Genomic DNA, 17,646 nt, shown 5'->3' with positions numbered 1-17,646 from the left:
TAGGACTTTTTTTTATAGTTTATATATAAGCATAATAAATCAATATAAACGCATATATATGTATCTTAATAAGGATATAATACAATAGTTCAATGATGATAAGAGCGTTAATGTAGAAAAGATTAGAAGTTGGAGCAGGTATAGAAACCGTATGTACACGGATGGTCTCCTCCCTGTTCATTCGCGTATCCTCGTCCCGTACGCGTGCATGCGTGCGCTTGGGAGTGTGCGTGCGTGCGTGCGTGCGTGTGTGTGTGTGCGTGTGTGTGTGTGTGTGTGTGTGTGTGTGTGTGTGTGTGTGTGTGTGTGTGTGTGTGTGTGTGTGTGTGTGTGTGGTCTGCGGAGGTTTTAAAAGAGGATCCGAGTGAGGGAGTGAGTTCAGTGCTGAGAAGCTCACATCTGCATCACACACACACACACACACACACAAACACACACACACACACACGCCGTCAACACCTCGTTTCGATGGAAAGGATTATCTTTATCTTTTTGTCCAGAAGCAGAAGAAACAAAAAGTGAAAGCTCTTTTTTCCACTTTGTCACTTTTATCTCGATCCTCTTCAGAAGGCTGCGATATTTATTGATTGATTGATTTGCTGGTTTGTCGCCTGAGAGCGGGATCGTCGGAGGAAAAGAGAAAATGTAAGTAGCATCTTCTTCTTCATTGTAGATACATGACTTGTTCTACCCGACGCGTTCCATCCTCCTTTGTTTGGAAGAGTTTCCATCCTGAGGTTGTATAGAACAACTACAGAGCTTAACTGGAAGTCAGTCCTCAAAATGCTTTAATAAGCTGGAAAATCTAATTCAAACTAAAGTCTCATAAGAACATCAATGATTCTTATGATTGTTAAAGCAGATTGTGAAACCTCTTAAAGAGGGAACAAGAATTTCACGGGAAAAAATATCAGGCACATTATGATTTTTTTGTCCAATTTCAACTAGCTGTTGAAGATTGCTATATCCTAAACCTTTTTAATAATCAGAAAATATATATGTTTAATTTTTGAGGATATTGCAGGTTTTAAAAGCTGCTCTAACTTTGTCTCAAGATGTTTAGAGTAACTGTCCCAGATAAAAGTAATAATTTTAATCAAGATGAGTATTTTTAAAGGCGTCTTGACCCAACTTGATTTTTGACGTGGATTTACCTTGTTTGTGGTTATTGTGTGTGTGGGGGGGAGGGGGATGGGCCCCTCTACCTTTCCTTCAAAGGTAGAGGGGCCCATCCCCTGGGAGAATCTTCTCCGGGGTCGTGACTGAAGACGAGCCCCGGCATGACATGATGGAAATGTGAGAGTTTGAGTTGCAGGAGGTTTTACTAATTTTTTCCGAGTGCATTCCGAGCCTCCTTCCAGAAGTGACAGTGACTGAGTCAAAGTGACAAGCGCTCCTTCATCCGAGCGTGTTTAAAAACAAACTCAAGGAGCCACATGTTTATCCATGAGGGTAAAAGCAGGAAAACTCAGAGGAGGCAACCTTTACATTACATGATTAGTTATTATGTTTGCGATGCAACAGCTGCCGAAAAGATAACGCTGTATCATAGAGCTATAAAATCTTTATTTCTTTCAACACACCATACTGAAGGAATTCAAATTATATGAACAGGGATAAAACCCAAACCAGCACCGTGGCATATTTGAATATTTGCACTACTGCACAAATTGCACTATTGTTGTTTTATGTTTCTCTTCATCTGTCAAGATATATATTTAGATTTATATATTTTATATTTTATTTTATATTTTCAAGTTTTGATATTCTATTTTATTCTATTTTATACTATTTCTATTTTTATTTTATTTTTTTGGTTGTAATTACTTGAGCATTGCTTTAAGAGAGCCTGTGACTCAAGTATTTCATTGCCAGCGACTGCTTCATGTTATCTCTGTGCATTTGACAATAAACATCTTGAATCTTGGATCATTTGTTAAGTTTGGGCTGTTTGCTCTTAAACATACTTCCAACTCAATAAATCAGATATACTTTGAGTCACTTTTAGGAATGTATTGTGTGAATTTGAATTGCCTCCAGACGGTGCAACATGAAATAAATCATAAAATTGCTTTGTTTTGGCTTTCCGTCCATCCAGAGGCGTCTGTGGGAGATATTTGTGTCCAACTTATCCGACTGACACCTGTGATCCTTGTCTTCCCCCAGGTTCAATAACAGGGATCGCTGGAGGGTCTACAAGAGGGTGAGCCTGGTGTTCTTCCTGGCTGCGGTGGCGCTGACCGTTGTCCAGCGGGGGAGCATCAACATCGGGGCGCCCTTCGAACTCCAGAGGCGGGCTCGCATGGGGGGAGTGGAGCCTGAAGCTGCAGCGGAGGAGAAGATGGACTCGTCCCTGGGGAGGAAAAACTTCTGGAAAGCTGTTAAACCCCCCCCACAGCCCAAAACCCTCAGGACCACACTGAACAAACCAGCAATCACTGGCAACTGGGATATAACCAGTTCCAACTGCAGCGCCAACCACAACCTCTCCGGCCAAGACTGGTTCAGGAGCCTGGAGGACAATTTCAAGCAGTTCATGCTTTATCGCCACTGCCGTTACTTTCCGATGGTCCACAACCACCCAGAGATGTGTGGAGGGGAGATCTATTTGCTCATGGTAATTAAATCAGTGGCCACCCAGCATGACCGCAGGGAGGTCATCCGAAAAACCTGGGGCAAGCAGCAGGTGGTGGATGGCAAGAGGATAAAGACCCTCTTCCTTCTCGGTAAACCCTCCAACGAGGCGGAGCGGGCGAACCACCAGAAGCTTGTGGAGTATGAGAACAAAATCTATGGGGATATCCTCCAGTGGGATTTCCTGGACAGCTTCTTCAACCTCACACTGAAAGAGACTCACTTCCTCAAGTGGTTCCACACGTACTGTCCCGGCGTGCGCTACGTCTTCAAAGGGGACGACGACGTGTTCGTCAGCCTGGACAACATCATCGAGTACCTGGAGGGCAGCGAGCATGACAGGGACCTGTTTGTGGGGCACGTGATTGTAAATGCGAGGCCCATACGTAATAAAGATAGTAAATACTACATACCCCAGGCCATGTATAATAAGACACTATACCCTCCGTATGCAGGTGGAGGAGGTTTTCTGATGGACGGGAGCCTGGCGAGGAGGCTTTACCCGGTCGCGGAGACCCTGGAGCTATACCCCATCGACGATGTCTTCTTGGGCATGTGTCTGGAGGTGCTTCGGGTCACTCCCATCAAACACACGGCCTTTAAGACATTCGGGTTGGTGAGAAATAAGAGCAGCAAGATGAACCGAGAACCCTGTTTCTTTAAGAGCATGATCGTGGTGCACAAACTGCTCCCATCAGACCTCATGCACATGTGGAAGCTGGTGACCGGTGACCTGGTGTGCTCACAGAAGGTGAAGGTCATCCTATAGCTGAACGAGCACACCAGGTAAGGACAGCACAGGCAATGCTGAGCTACACCTGGGTGGAAACTAAAGGGAAGTGCGGTGGAGTGCTCGAGGGAAACTTCCCGGTAAACTCTCCTTTGTGTGGAGAGGGAGCAGTAAAATATTAGATTTCACTGTTCCTGGACAGTAATTTCATTTTTAAAAGCCAAGTAAATTATAGATTTTTTTTAAAAGACTGACCTAGAATTGTGTATTTATATTGGCTTTTTTTTTTTTTTTAAACGCTCACTGTCCGTGTGGACATTTTTGGATTTTGGTCCAAAAACTTTCAACTTTGGTTTCCTTTTTTTATTGAAATAACCATTCTAGCATTATCTGCAAATACATTACACGTTCTTCCTGAACATTTTGAATCCGTTTTCATTGGGCAGAGGCCCTTCGCTCGATTGTTTGTTATGTGACTGTCTTGATCTGGACTTCTTCTTCTCCTAAAGGCTTCTACTGGAAATGTGTAAACCTGTTACATGTATGCTGTCTGTGCATTGGAATGTGCTGATATACTTGACATGGAGTCTTTAGGGGTTTTGCAATGACACTGTGAACTAAAACTACTGCTGGTACGAGCATATGACATGTTAATTTAATCAGCGTCCCCCCCCATGCGTGGAGGTTTCTTATGTTTAATTTAAAAGCATATTAATTATTATTGTAGTGGGGGATGATTATGTCTTGGTGATGTAAATATGTGTAAAAAACAATCTAAATGTATAGAGAATGTCACTTGTAAATAAACAACTTGACAAACTGGTCTTTTCCATCCGTGATTGGCTGTTTCTGTGTTGAGCCTTATCAGCATTGAACATCTATGTGAAAATCCATAACAGGTCACTCACACACAACAGTAGTGGCCAGTGTTGACATGGGGGTATCGGTTACACAACTTAACAGCAAAGAAAGCAGCGACAAACAACCACGGCAGCCTTAATGGTGCTCTCAAAACTGCGATATTTTTAAAATTTCAATTTGAACTGTGATTCAGGAACTATGGTCATATTTGGTATTTTCAGAGATCAACCCCGACTGGGTGTGACATTTCGCACTGTTTATGTTAAGCGTCCCTGCCGAATATTGTGCGTCTTTTCACCGGGCAGGACTAATAACACCAGGTAACACGGGGGATATTGTTCCGAGCTCTGAGTTGGCCCAAAAAGACAAAGAGGGCAACGCAAGACAAAAACCTTCCCGTTGTTCCTCACAAATCTCTCCCAGGACAGAGACAAGAAAGCCCATAGAGAAACAGGATCTGCTCTGTATTGTGTTTCATGCTGGGACGCACTCGGCAACACAGAAGCACAGCTTAAGAAGGTTTATCTCTTTCAACAGCCTTCTTTGCCCAACACGAAGTCAAACTTATCCTGAACAAGAGCTGAAATCATCTCCGTTTTTGTGCACTGATCAATCTGGTTAATGCGACATGATCATCCGACACGAACAAAACACAAGTGGACACAGCAATAGGAGAGAGATCTTTTATTCACAGCTTTAAACTCATTGGTTCTCATGTAACTTTTTCACTGTAGCCATTTTGACATGAAACAGTGGGTAAACACGTGTTACTGATCACAATGGGGGACTAACAAGACAAACCTTCACGGAGGATTTCCCGTTTGCATCCTCAGCATGAGGAGGATGTACCTGTTGGATCCTTTGTCACTCCAGGGATGGAAGGACGCACTTGTCACTCCCTTTGCTGAGGCCTTTGAAATGGGACGGCCATGTCGCACCACTGTGACGCCATCAGTCTTCCAATTCAGCCTCTGAAGTCTTCGGCCCACACACCTAACAACTGGATAGAGAGGAAGCTATCGATGCAATTGGCAACACCTGCATTCACCTACTGTTTCATGTCAAAATGGCTTGTGGGACAAAGGTCTATTTCCTGTGTTTTCTGGGTTTCAATGGGGTGGGGGTGGGCGGGGGGAGGACAGTTACTGGCGACACAAGGGTGTAAATTGAGGTGTCAAGTATGTCACGGGAAGATGTGAATTCTTCTTCTGTTTCACATTTGAAGAAAAGAATCTAGTCGAGGATGTTACCGCGTGAGAAACTGTGTCGCAACTTGAATCTTACACATTCACATCAGATATGATGTCGTAAATTTAAAGGTTGTAAAATGAGTGCGTTGCCGTCGTTCTTTGATGCAATGGTAATAAAGTACAAATCATTACAAATAATTTATACAGAGTTGATACATAGTCCATGCATAGCTGATAAGCCCAATAAGCTGTACTTTCCATTGTAATGGGTCAAGGTCAGTACCTTACTCAATATTTCTTGATGATGTAAGGCGTGACAGACGCAAAAATGACGAAAACGAATATCACCTGGTGAAAAAGCGGTGACGCACATACAGAAGACACCACTGAAGATGTCAGGAGATTGTGAGGTGATAATACAACGATATCTGTGTGTTGTAAAAGAAATCGCGCAATCTCAACAAGGGTGAAGTCAAGTAGGTGAGGAGGATTCCAGTAAATTAAAGTAAGTCAATGTGATATCTCTTGACTCATCTGTGTGTGTTCCTGTTAGACCACCCTGAACAAATAAAGATTAAAAAGGTACATTAGGATGTAGAAGTTTTATAGAAGGATGTCATAGGTTTAATGGCCATTGCTACTACTGCTGCCATTGCGTACTATATGAGTCTCGAGATCCGGGGTCGTTACCCGATGAAGGAAAAAGTCTCAACCACTTCCTCAAAGCTTTGGAGACTAAATCTGCAACTAAAGAGGTGAATAAATCCTCAATGAAGACTACAACTCACAATTCCTGCCCTGCCTTTGTGTAACACATGAGCCTTGAACACTGGTACTGAATTGATACCCAGCTTTCCAACTTGCCGGCAAACCAGCAGCTGTGTATTTGTTGACACCAATGGGAGGAAGCTTTTGATGTCAGCCTGGTCAATGGATCAGCTGGAAGGGACTGCAAGCTTTCACACTAGCCCTCGAGTTTCCTCCAAGGCCTCCGGAGCACCATCATTAGGTTTGAGATGGGAACGTTGTTGCATGGGTTAAAAAATACATTCCTCAACCTACAGGCTGCTGACGACAGCTTTTTTATAAGCTCAGGAATCACAAGGCATCTTATAAAGCATGTAGTGACAGTTATTACCAATGATTTATAGTGCTATCATAGATTGCTCCTAGCTGCTTTACTTCCATATCACTAGATCTGACACTCAATATAAATAGCATAGTTTAATGGATGTAAATTATCCAGCAACTTTGCAGTCGAGCTTTATCTTTTACAGTGTGGTAACAAATGCCTGAAGAGCAAGACATTATCTTCTAAAAGAGCTCACAAATCATTTACATCCTGAAATCAATTGGAAAACCTGAGACTGAAGAACTAAATATTCATCATAAACATCATGAATAAACAGAGACTGTTTTGCAACTGATACAACAAATGAATTGTGAGGTTGTGTCCAACATACACTAATAGTTCTGGAAACCACCATCAGGTAGAACCAGGCTTCTGTATCTGTGAAGACCTTTTGACTCTTTGCACTGAGCTTCGTAAACAAACCGACTTCCTATTCCTCTTTTGACAAACACAATTATCTTATGGTGTATGCAAACATAATGTTAGTTTACCCCATGTGATGCATACATGTTCCAGTCAAGTTCTAATGTGGCACTGTGGCTATTTGAAAGACATATATGATTTTGTTCATGTGAAATATGAGACTGTAAGTGATCAAAATGTTAAAGGTCAGAACAATGAAGATTTTTTCATTAGCTGTCCTCCAAACTCAGCACAGTGTGTTCTGTATTAACTTTATTCAGGAAATAGATTATTATTTGTGTACCCGCTCAGCAGATAAAGACAGCACACACCCTGTCTCCATACATCACATCGGAAAACAGACAAAGCCAATGTGACTTCATAGTACATCTGTGCTACGGGACACCGTGTGCTCGACAAAAGAGCATTGTGAAGAGAATTCTGAGCATTATACTGCCATTTACAGAGAGCTCATTTTAGACCAGCCACTACACAAAGGCCTATATAAATAACTCTTGAATAACAAGAGTAAACGAGAGAGGATACAGTAGCGCACCCTGGCATTGGTTCTTGTATTGTGCTGTAAAAAATATAGATTTTTCTGAGAACCTGCTCCTCATGTAATTATTTTGAATTTACAAGAGAACTTGCTCATCAAGATAACACAGCTCTCCAGCTCGCCCCTGTGGATTTGACTGTTGAAGCACGAGACGACGAAAAGCCAGCACACACGCGTCGTTATGATGCGCTGACAAAACGCCACAGAGAAAAGACAGCATGACCTCTGTCCTTGCTCAAGTCTGGGGGCGACTCCTCTCTAAACAGAGGTGTTCAGTAGTGCCATCATCAGGGCCTCTAGCACAGACACCTTCACAACAAAGGGCCCTGTTGAGAGAGCAGGGCAGCCGGATGACAGCAGACTGACGCCCCCTGTGTGGTCACTGATATGTGCTCCTCTTACCAGTGAGGAATCAAAGTGTCACTGTGTTGGCAAACATACACAGTCACATCTAAAGCATTCAACATCGTTTCAGTTTATTCTGAATCTGACCTTTAAGGTTTTGACTGTTTATATATGTGAAGCTTTCTTTTAAAATACCTGCAGGGAGGTATCACTGCCTCAAAAGGTCTGCATGTCCTGTATTTAACAGCAAAGAGGAACTGGAATGACATATCTCAGCCCAAACCATATTTAACTTCACTACGCCTTACATATGGCTCCACACACCAAAAAGTAAACACTCAGGTCCTCCTGTTTTATTCTATCACTCACCTGTATCCATTAATTATTATTCGAGAAATGGATAGAAATGTTCAAAATGAATTATATATAAAATTAAGTTCCTTAGATTGTCTCAACTATCCAACAAATTGATTAAGATTGATTTATTTTAAAATAGCCTGCCTAGCTTGAGAAATGAGGTAATGTCTGATCTTTAGGGGCACATTTACATATACTAGAGGGCTTGAATCTGCACATGGTCCATCATCATTTCTACTTCAACATGAGATTTGCATGAACCAAGGGCATAATGAAAGAAGCCTAGAATGTCTGTATTTCCAGTGTGAACATTTGCCTGCAACCCAACATTTTGGTGGTTAGAAATGTTCAATAATCAGTTGCCATTTGACCACATTCCAGTTTAGTTATGCTGATAGCCTCAGAAAATGGAAGTTTTGCTTCGATAAAACCAAAGGAGAAAACCCACTTCAGTGCAGCCTACATGAAATGACTGTACCTAGATTCAGGTAGTTAGTGCCGAGCACCCCCTTGTGGGCAAAACCTGAAGTGGCTGACAAAATATGATATCAGAGACTGCCCCCTAGTGAACATGTCAAATTCATCCAATCAGTTGCTTGTGTATTTTTTGGGTTAAAAGACACGGCCATCTTCAATAAATTCTTAATGGTAGATTAGTTTAAAATGGAAACATGCTTTATAGTTCATACATTTCCACCTGGTTGGTTCACATTTGTTATTCACAGGTAGAAAAAAAACTGCAGAAGTGTTGAAGTTGACTCAGATGACAATCTTGACAAAAGCAGAATTGGTTTCAAGGATGTTGTATTGCAGAGGCAGCAAGTAGCTCATTGACGAGTGCAATGACAGACATTTAAAAATCACCACCTACAAGGTTTTATTCAATCACATGAAAATCTTGAGATTCTCTGATGGGAAAAAATTAGTCAATGCACTACAAATATTTTATGTTACATAGATACGGTTCGTTCAACCTCTGACTCGGACACAGACTGCGCCCCACCAAACAAACATGACATGAACAGCTTTGCCATGTTCTTAATATCCAACTCTGCAGTCTATCAAAATATGCTTTGCACAATACAGTAAAACGTGGCACCTAACGCAAACTAAAAGACGAAACAAAATAAAAACAAAACATATGGATACAAGTGTATTTTTTTTTACAAAAGGTAAAATGAAATCATACAAACTGTTTAAATTTACACAATGTATCTGACACTCATTTTTTCACAGCAAACTTGTTTGCCAGACCCATTCCGTTTTACTCCTTCGGTAAAGTAAGCTAATAAGGGCGAGAGGTGCAGTTTGCATTTGGGACATTCAGTACTCGCACGTACTACTCGAGTTGAAAAGGTCAAAAGTACCATTCTGGCACACAAGGATGGGGAAAGTTGCAGGATCTAAATAAAGGGCTAAAATGCCCATAAACAGTTAAATATTTATCAATGACGCTTTGTGGAATGTCCAAAAGCTCTGAAAACTGATGAAACCAGAGTCCATTCAAAAAGTAAAATAGACTAATGATTTAGTCATCAAACTTGATTTTCTTCCCCTGGGGTTTGGCGAATCCACCGCCGCCTCTTCCACCTGAAACAAAAAGACAACTTAGTTCAACTGCAAGCACAAACTTATATCAAAGTCTGATGTCATGAAAATAGATTGATTTTAGTGAAATAGTCAGCCACTTAAACCTTTACACAGGTTTATCATTGCTCATCAAAAACAGAAATCATACTGCCAACTTATCTACTTTAGTATGAGATTTCTTTTGCTATGCTCCCCGCCCCTCCAACGCAACCATGTTCCCTTACCTCCGAATCCACCACGGCCTCCTCTGCCGCCACCACCACGGCCGCGATCTCCGAATCCGCCACGGCCTCCTCTGCCTCCACCACCACGGCCGCCGAATCCACCACGACCTCCTCTGCCGCCACCACCGCGGCCGCCGAATCCACCTCCGCCAAATCCACCACCGCCAAATCCACCACCGCCTCGGCCTCCACGGAAGCCGCCTTCGCCCTTGGGCCTGGCATAGTCCAGGGTGATTCTGCTGCCATCGATCTCACCGCTGTCCATCGCCTCCTTGGCAGCCTTGCAGTCATCTTCATTGTCGAAGTCAACAAAGCCAAAGCTGCAAGTATAGAAAATTAACACTGTTAGAGATTATTTTTTTCCCCTTAGCTGCACAGAGGTCTATTGTGTTGCTTTTATTTCACATCAGACATAGGCACCTTCCACTGAGGAAGCTGTCGGTTTAACTGTGAGTTTGCTCTACTTCTCACGTGAATCCACTCTGTCACTCGTGGACAGAGCAGTTTTCACAAGAAGCGTCAACAGTCAGAGGGGACATGTCGTCTCTTACCCTTTAGATGATCCAGTGTCTCTGTCTGTGACTATCCTGGCTGCGACGGCGCCGTCAAACGAATCTTTAAGGGTGTGATCGTTGGTGTCCTCAGAGAGACCCTTGACGAAGAGGGTTTTTGTTGGACCTGAACAGGGAAGCAAATAATTTTAATCTACAGATTGTAAAACTTGAGACTGCATCTAAAGCAAGCAGAGGCATGAATGTCACAGCGATTGAGGATAGAACCGGCAGACGATAACACACACCGGTACCGAAGACATAGCATTGTATTCATTTTTCCTCCGTACATTTCACACATGGGTACTTAACAACCACATGTGTGCCAAGAAATGGAGGGTATGTGGATATATCCACCTAGGTAAAAAACAGTCTGTGGTGATGAAATGGTTGAGTCTAATACTGCAAAGAATGCTGCAGGTCTAATCATCATCAAACTATTTTTTTATTTGATTTGTCCTAGAATTTCACTATGACAACCTACCTGTGTTTCCTCTTCCACCGTCTCTGCCACCACTGTTCTGGCTGTACTCCAGTCTGATCGACCGGCCTTCGATTTCTGAGTTGTTGAGGGTATCCATTGCTTCCTTAGCTTCTTCTGCAGTTTCAAACTCTACAAAAGCAAAACTGAGAAGATAGGTTTGCATTAGTTGAAAGTCCACATCTTACAAATAATATTCATCTGTTGTTTCAAACAATTTCTCAAATTATATTTCTAGTTGTTGGCAACACCCATATGCAACCAGGGCAAGCCCTTTCTAACTGTGCATTGGATCTGCTTCTCGGGCAACTCCTACAAAATCATGGGTATGATTAAGAGGAGCTCTTGAGAAGGTTGCGTTCTGAAATTTACTTTTTAAAGAAATTTTAAAAAATCTATTGGATGAAAGATAGTCCCTGAGTTAATATAATCTGATGCTTACCCTTTGGGCCTGCCATCTTTCTGTGGAATCCTTATGGACACAGCTTTCTCAAATGATGCTTGCAAGACTTCCTCTGTGGCACTGAAGGCAAGATTATTCACGACCAGTGTTTTACTGGAGGCTCCCGTTACTACAGGGAGAGAAGGGAGGAGATGACCATTAGCTTCGGTTAGGTGTAATAAGTGCATTAGCATTCAACATCAACTCCCAGAATTATGGGTAAATTAATTGCACAACTTTCAATTACTCCTGTCTTTGATATCCAAAGGTATCATAGCTTTATAAAAATTCTCATTTACCTGGTGCCTTGGCTCCTTTCTGGCTCTTGTCTCCAACAAAATCAACGACGATGGATCTCCCCTGGACGTCAGCTCCCTGGGCCTCCTCCAGCATCTTCTCTGCTTCGGCCTCAGATTTGAACTCGATGTAGGCAATGCTGTACATGGAAAGTTAAAGATTATTTCTACAAGCAAAAACTAGATTGCTGTTTAATTTAAAATTAGTGGTGTAATCTTGAGCAAAAGGTTAATTAGCAGGAAATTGCTTGCTCTTACCCTCTGTTTGAACCATTCTGGCCAGGAGGTAACCTGACATCAACTGAATCTGCAAAAACTTCCTTGAGGTCATCAGGTGTTGCAGAGAAGGGAAGGTTCTTCACAAACAGTGTTCGTGCATCTCTCTCTGTGGGACATAAGACAATGTCAGCAACGGTAATATTGGATCAATATTCTTTCATAACGTTAATCGACTGACAAGAATGAATGCCTGAAGTGCACCAGCGCTTTATCAGATGTGCAAAAACTGATGGGATTCATACCTTTCTTTCCTTCCTGTGAGTTCTCTTTGCTGCGGGCCCTGTCCAACTTCAGCTCCTGACCCATGACCTTCTTGCCATTGAGCTCCAGTGCCTTCTGCATGTCCTCCTCAGTATTGAACTCCACATAGCCAAATTTCCTGGTGAGGCAAGTCATAAACAATTACTTTATTGCTTGAAAAGGGAAAGAAGACTCATTTCGTGGCTTATTAATCTACACTCCTTGGCTGACTTCAGGGATGACAGTGGGAAACAACCATTCCATAACAGGACAACTATGAAAAGTCAAATCAACACCAACTATCAATAGTATTGATCTGTGCATGTATATCTCACCCTAGATTAAGTATAAATCACCACCAGGAGTGATTGCTAAACCTTTAGAAGTTTCCTATGCCATTTCTGACCGTATCTGTAAACCTAAATAAATGCAAGCACAGGCATGAATGTCACAGCGATTGAGGATAGAACCGGCAGACGATAACACACACCGGTACCGAAGACATAGCATTGTATTCACTTTTCCTCCGTACATTTCACACATCGGTACTTAACAACCACATGTGTGCCAAGAAATGGAGGGTATGTGGATATATCTAGCTAGGTTAAATACAATCTGTGGTGGTGAAATGGTTTAGTCTAATATGCACCGAACACCATGCCGCAGGTCTTACCATCATCATTTAACATTTTTTAGAAGTTCCCTATGCCATTTCTGACCCGACTGTAAACATAGATTAAAGCTTAAGTGTGTTGTATTGGTTGCTTACTTGGATCCACCTAACCGCACATCAGCAACCTCAAGTTCGTTCTTTTCGAAGAACTTCCTCAGGGCTGCTTTGATCTCGTCAAAATCTTTGTTGGAGTTTAAGTTTCCGATAAACAGACAGAATTCTGAAAAAATGAGAGTGAAGTTCAGTTAGTTTCTTTTTGAGAGATTCTCTTGATTTAATAAATTCTCTGAGATTCAGAATAATAAGGTGACATCACTTTCATTCAGTATTAAGTCCCTTGTTTGTCATCACAAAATGTTGAAATTTGATTGCGGTGCGGGTTAAACTCTTACCTTCTCCTCCTTCTGCCTTAGCTTTTTTAGCTGGGGGTGTGTTCTTTTTGCTGTCTGCCTTCCTCTTTCCAGAAGCCACTGGGGTATCTGGAAATGTGAGGATATCATAATTAAATTCAAACATGCACAATGGTTGATATTATTTCAGAACAGTGAGTATCTACAATATGTGCACTAGTTTTCAAATTAAACACAAAAAACTTAGAAGATCTCAACCCTGCCTTCAAAACATTAAGTAAGGCAATTTCTTTTGGAATAATGGTTGTCCATACATCCTGTAGTCTTTCTTTCAAAGATGTAGAATAGCCTGTAGACATTTCGATAAACAAAACTCACCCTCATCATCATCCTCGTCATCTTCTTCATCGTCATCATCCTCTTCTTCGTCAGATTCCTCCTTGGCCTTGACCATGCCTGCCTTCTTTGCTTTAGCAGGTGGAGCAGGAGCAGTGTCCATCTCCTCCTCAGAGTCTAAAAAACAGACAGTCACATCATTAGTACAAAATCAGACTTTTGACATCACACATCAGTATAACTCCCTTGTTGATTATCCTACAAGGTTCTTACCATCTTCCTCATCATCGTCATCAGATTCCTCCTTAGCGGGAGCCTTTGCAGCGGGTTTGGCAGCTGCTTTTGCAGCCTTCTTGGTAGGTGGGGCCTCTTCTTCCGACTCCTCCTCATCATCATCCTCATCAGACTCTTCGGCCTTCACTGGGGCCTTGGCAGCAGGTTTAGCTGCAGCCTTTCCTGCCTTTTTGGGTGGTGGGGCCTCTTCTTCTGACTCATCGTCTAGACAATATGCATTGATATTAGTAACTTTAACAAAAGTGTACAACATTTCCTCTTAGAGACAAATCGTAAGAGGTACAACCTCATCAGACTGCATCTACAGCAAACAGAGGCATGAATGTTACAGCGATTGAGGATAGAACCGGCAGACAATAACACACACCGGTACCGAAGACATAGCATTGTATTCACTTTTCCTCCGTAATATCACACATGTGTACTTAACAATCACATGTGTGTCAAGAAATGGAGGGTATGTGGATATATCTAGGTTAAACAAACTCTTGTTTATTCTGATATTGCACAGAACACCATACTGCAGGTCTTACCATCCTCATCAGACTCCTCGGCCTTGGCAGGGGCGGCCTTGGCTTTTGCAGGTGTCTTCTTTGGTGGGGGGGCCTCCTCTTCAGACTCCTCTGTAGAATGAACACAATGTTAAAATCAATTTGATGATGCGGGATAAACCCACAAGTCAAGACAACATATTGGTACACTTATTGATTAAAACACTCTGAATGTAATGATTTGCTATTTAAAACATGCAGTTGGACAGTCTACACTAATTAAACTATCCCCACCAAGAAAACTCAAGTACATTTATTTTCAATGACTATGGAAATTTCTGAAAAGGGTAGAGTGTTTACAGCACCCCCCTCAGGTCACCTAATTATCACAAAGGCTACATCTTAGCTAACTCTGGATGTCTTACTATCAGACCTGCCAGCAATGAACCAATTACAAAACATGAGCAAATCCACACTTATGCAAGTCAAGTAGTTCAACTCTGGTTAAATTGAAAAAAAATGAGCAATGCAATTGATTGACATGTTTATAACAATTTCTCACCAGAATCATCATCGTCTTCACTTTCTGCTTTTTTGGCAGTAGTGCCATTTTTCGCTGGTGTGGCTTTGGCCGGAGTGGCTTTCTTCACCACTTTAGCTGGAGCAACCTAATTGAAGAAAGGGAAAATAGGTCAGGTTACATACATTGTGAAAAACACTCAAAAACATTTATCTGGCAAATGTAAATATACCGCACCTCCTCCTCTTCACTGCTCTCCTCCTCACTGGACTCATCCACATCTTTGGGGGGTGGAGCGGCCTTCTTCTTCTGAACTCCTTGCTTCGCTGCTGCTGCCTGGATGGTAAAAGAAAAAAAAGGCAAATTAGAATAAGAACAGTTAAAAGCACAAATCCAGTTGAGTAAAATCACGATAATGTAATCAGGGGGTTGATCAAGCGTGTTTGCTTACATGGGGGTGGAGGCTACACCATGTGTTACACAGATTAGACAAACTCTCACTTCGGTATAAAAACACATTTTTTATAATTTAAACAGTTATTGATCAGGTTTGTTGGGCATAAGCCGAGCTGGGCTGACTGGTTGGGGGGGGTGGATGTGTTGCTGTGGTTCGTCCACCTCGTGTGTCACCCGGAGCAGGCGCACAGCCCACGTGGAGCCCAGGAGGTGGGGAAGCTAACGTGTTGGGTTAGCATCCCCACCTCCTGCACCGGGAAAACCAGCTTTTAAAAACCCACCAATCAAGTGAAAAAATGCTCTTGGCCTATATGTGCATCTTTAACTTCACAAACAGAAACGCGGGGTTAATTTAAAGTGCGTCAGCAGCTCGACTCGGAGTCGCTTCCGCTCCGCGCTGTTGACCACCATGCTAATGCTAGCAGCTAACAGTTTACCAACTACGCGTTAGCTTAATTCGTGCGGATCGTGCGTGTTGAGCAGCACCTGGGCCGCGGGTCACCGATCACATGGTTTGATTAATTAAATCCATCAACTGCGTGCGTGGTGGAGACTCGGCGGTGAGGTCGCCATCGCGCATGTGTTTGCCATTTTGTGAGGAGGAGGAGGCCAGAGAACAGTGTGCTAAACATCACCAACATGGCTGCTCCCCCCATCGAGAGGAGACGTCGAGTGCAGAGGTGGAAAATTTCGCCATTTTAAAAATTCAACCGATCAAAACGCGTGGGTTCAACACACATCAAAGGACGAGCCGCGGGAGCAGAGAAGACATTTTGTTTCTTTTTCTCGTTTTGTTTTTTTTTCCTCCGGACACTGGAGGCCTCGCGCGGAAAACACAGCTTCCTGTGTGTCGCGGTTCCCACACGTCGTTGTGGGTCAAACAGCAAAAGTGTGTGTGGTCTGTGTGTGTTCTCTTACCTTTGCCAACTTCACCATGGTGCTGTCGTGTGTTTCTGCCGCACACAATGAACTCTGTAGCCTGGAAGCGTCTATCTCAGGCACGTGGCTCGACTGACTCGCTGGGACATGAGACAGGAAAGAGAGACGGAGGCGGAGACGAGCTTCTTACTCTCCTGCCCTGCGCGCTCCCGCGGGTACCGCCCACTCGACCGCGTCCCGACCAATCAGCGAGCCGGGCTGGGGGGGGGACGTCTGCGCTTCGTGCCCGCGCCTCCCTCGCTTCCCTCAGAGACAAGGCGACGTGGGGGGGGGGGTTCGAACGCGGCACGAAAACAAAACACGCCTTTGTTAAAGTGCGACGACGAAACGTGTTCGTGGAATAAAAAAAAAAACACGAGGTTTCAGGTGAAATATCGTGAAACGCATGAAAAGCACCGACACTGCTAAGATCTTCCAAGGCACAAAGGACAGTCTCCATCTTGTCCTGTGTCGTAGAAAAGCACAAGACACAGTCCTTTTATCTCCACTTGGTAGTTTATTATCGAATATTATATATTTATTGTTAGATAAACAACATTTAAAAGCGACTACGCTGTTGTTTGTTGTGTGTTTTCGCAGCACAAAGCGTCCTTATGTCCCTCGCAGCTGTTTATGTGAACCACGTGGTCTGGGCCATTTGCCGTGAACCACATGTGGCTCTCACCACGTGGAGTAGTACTGCGTTGTAAACTCTGTTGCCCAATAGTAGTGGTATAAGTACCATTTATGAAGTACTTTCGAATTTGAACTGCTAGAGTACTTTGACACAGTACTTTACTTGTGCTGCTCTGTAATTATATTTCTAACAGGAAAATATGGGCAAATATTTAATCAAGATACAAATTTTGGTATCAGTCTATGATGATAATTTTCAGGAAATGTCAAGTTTTCTATTTAGTTTATGATTAAAGATTTTTGCTTGTGAGTGAGAGTCTTTTTTTAATGAGCAGTGAATGACAAACAGCAAAACAAAACAGTGTGTTCAACATGTGTTGAACCCACTCACTGTGCAATTATAAGTACCTTTTATGAAGTAGTTTCGAATTTGAACTGCTAGAATACTTTGACACAGTGTCAAAGCTAGAATACGTTCACGCTTCACTTGTGATGTTGTGTAATTATATTTCTAAGAGAGAAATATGGGCAAATATTTAATCAAGATACAACCCTATCAGTCTGTGTTGATAATTCTCACAATGAATGTCATGCTCCTATTTAGTTTATGTTTAAAGATTTTTGCTTGTGAGTGACAGAGTCTTTTTTATGAGCAGTGA

The 17,646-nt window shown here is 42.6% G+C and overlaps 2 protein-coding genes and 3 non-coding genes across 5 annotated transcripts; 1 reads left to right on the top strand and 4 right to left on the bottom strand.

Moving 5' to 3' along the window:
- The first annotated feature begins 449 nt into the window (after window positions 1-449).
- Window positions 450-3,661, top strand: b3gnt7 (UDP-GlcNAc:betaGal beta-1,3-N-acetylglucosaminyltransferase 7). Its single transcript, XM_061078520.1, has 2 exons — window positions 450-645; window positions 2,167-3,661. Coding segments are annotated over exons 1-2 (1,239 nt in total). The 5' UTR covers window positions 450-643; the 3' UTR covers window positions 3,404-3,661.
- Window positions 3,662-8,997: 5,336 nt separating this feature from the next.
- ncl (nucleolin) lies at window positions 8,998-16,471 on the bottom strand. Its single transcript, XM_061077567.1, has 16 exons — window positions 16,352-16,471; window positions 15,215-15,313; window positions 15,020-15,125; window positions 14,500-14,589; window positions 13,946-14,170; window positions 13,715-13,849; window positions 13,379-13,465; window positions 13,083-13,206; window positions 12,316-12,452; window positions 12,053-12,179; window positions 11,798-11,934; window positions 11,499-11,628; window positions 11,060-11,202; window positions 10,576-10,702; window positions 10,025-10,344; window positions 8,998-9,800 (listed from the first exon to the last, which is right to left on the bottom strand). Exons 1-16 carry the CDS (start codon window positions 16,367-16,369, stop codon window positions 9,739-9,741), a joined length of 2,067 nt encoding a protein of 688 aa, XP_060933550.1. The 5' UTR covers window positions 16,370-16,471; the 3' UTR covers window positions 8,998-9,738.
- On the bottom strand, window positions 10,777-10,914 carry LOC133011249 (small nucleolar RNA SNORA57). The gene has a single exon (XR_009680736.1). It is a non-coding gene; the product is annotated as a small nucleolar RNA SNORA57 (small nucleolar RNA).
- LOC133011250 (small nucleolar RNA SNORA57) lies at window positions 12,757-12,894 on the bottom strand. The gene has a single exon (XR_009680737.1). It is a non-coding gene; the product is annotated as a small nucleolar RNA SNORA57 (small nucleolar RNA).
- LOC133011251 (small nucleolar RNA SNORA57) lies at window positions 14,287-14,423 on the bottom strand. The gene has a single exon (XR_009680738.1). It is a non-coding gene; the product is annotated as a small nucleolar RNA SNORA57 (small nucleolar RNA).
- Window positions 16,472-17,646: the final 1,175 nt, after the last annotated feature.

The sequence above is a fragment of the Limanda limanda genome, chromosome 9 (genome assembly GCF_963576545.1).
Source record: "Limanda limanda chromosome 9, fLimLim1.1, whole genome shotgun sequence".
Taxonomy (NCBI): Eukaryota; Metazoa; Chordata; class Actinopteri; order Pleuronectiformes; family Pleuronectidae; genus Limanda; species Limanda limanda.
The sequence above is the reverse complement of the archived record's forward strand: the minus strand, read 5'-3'. Positions and strand labels throughout refer to the sequence as shown.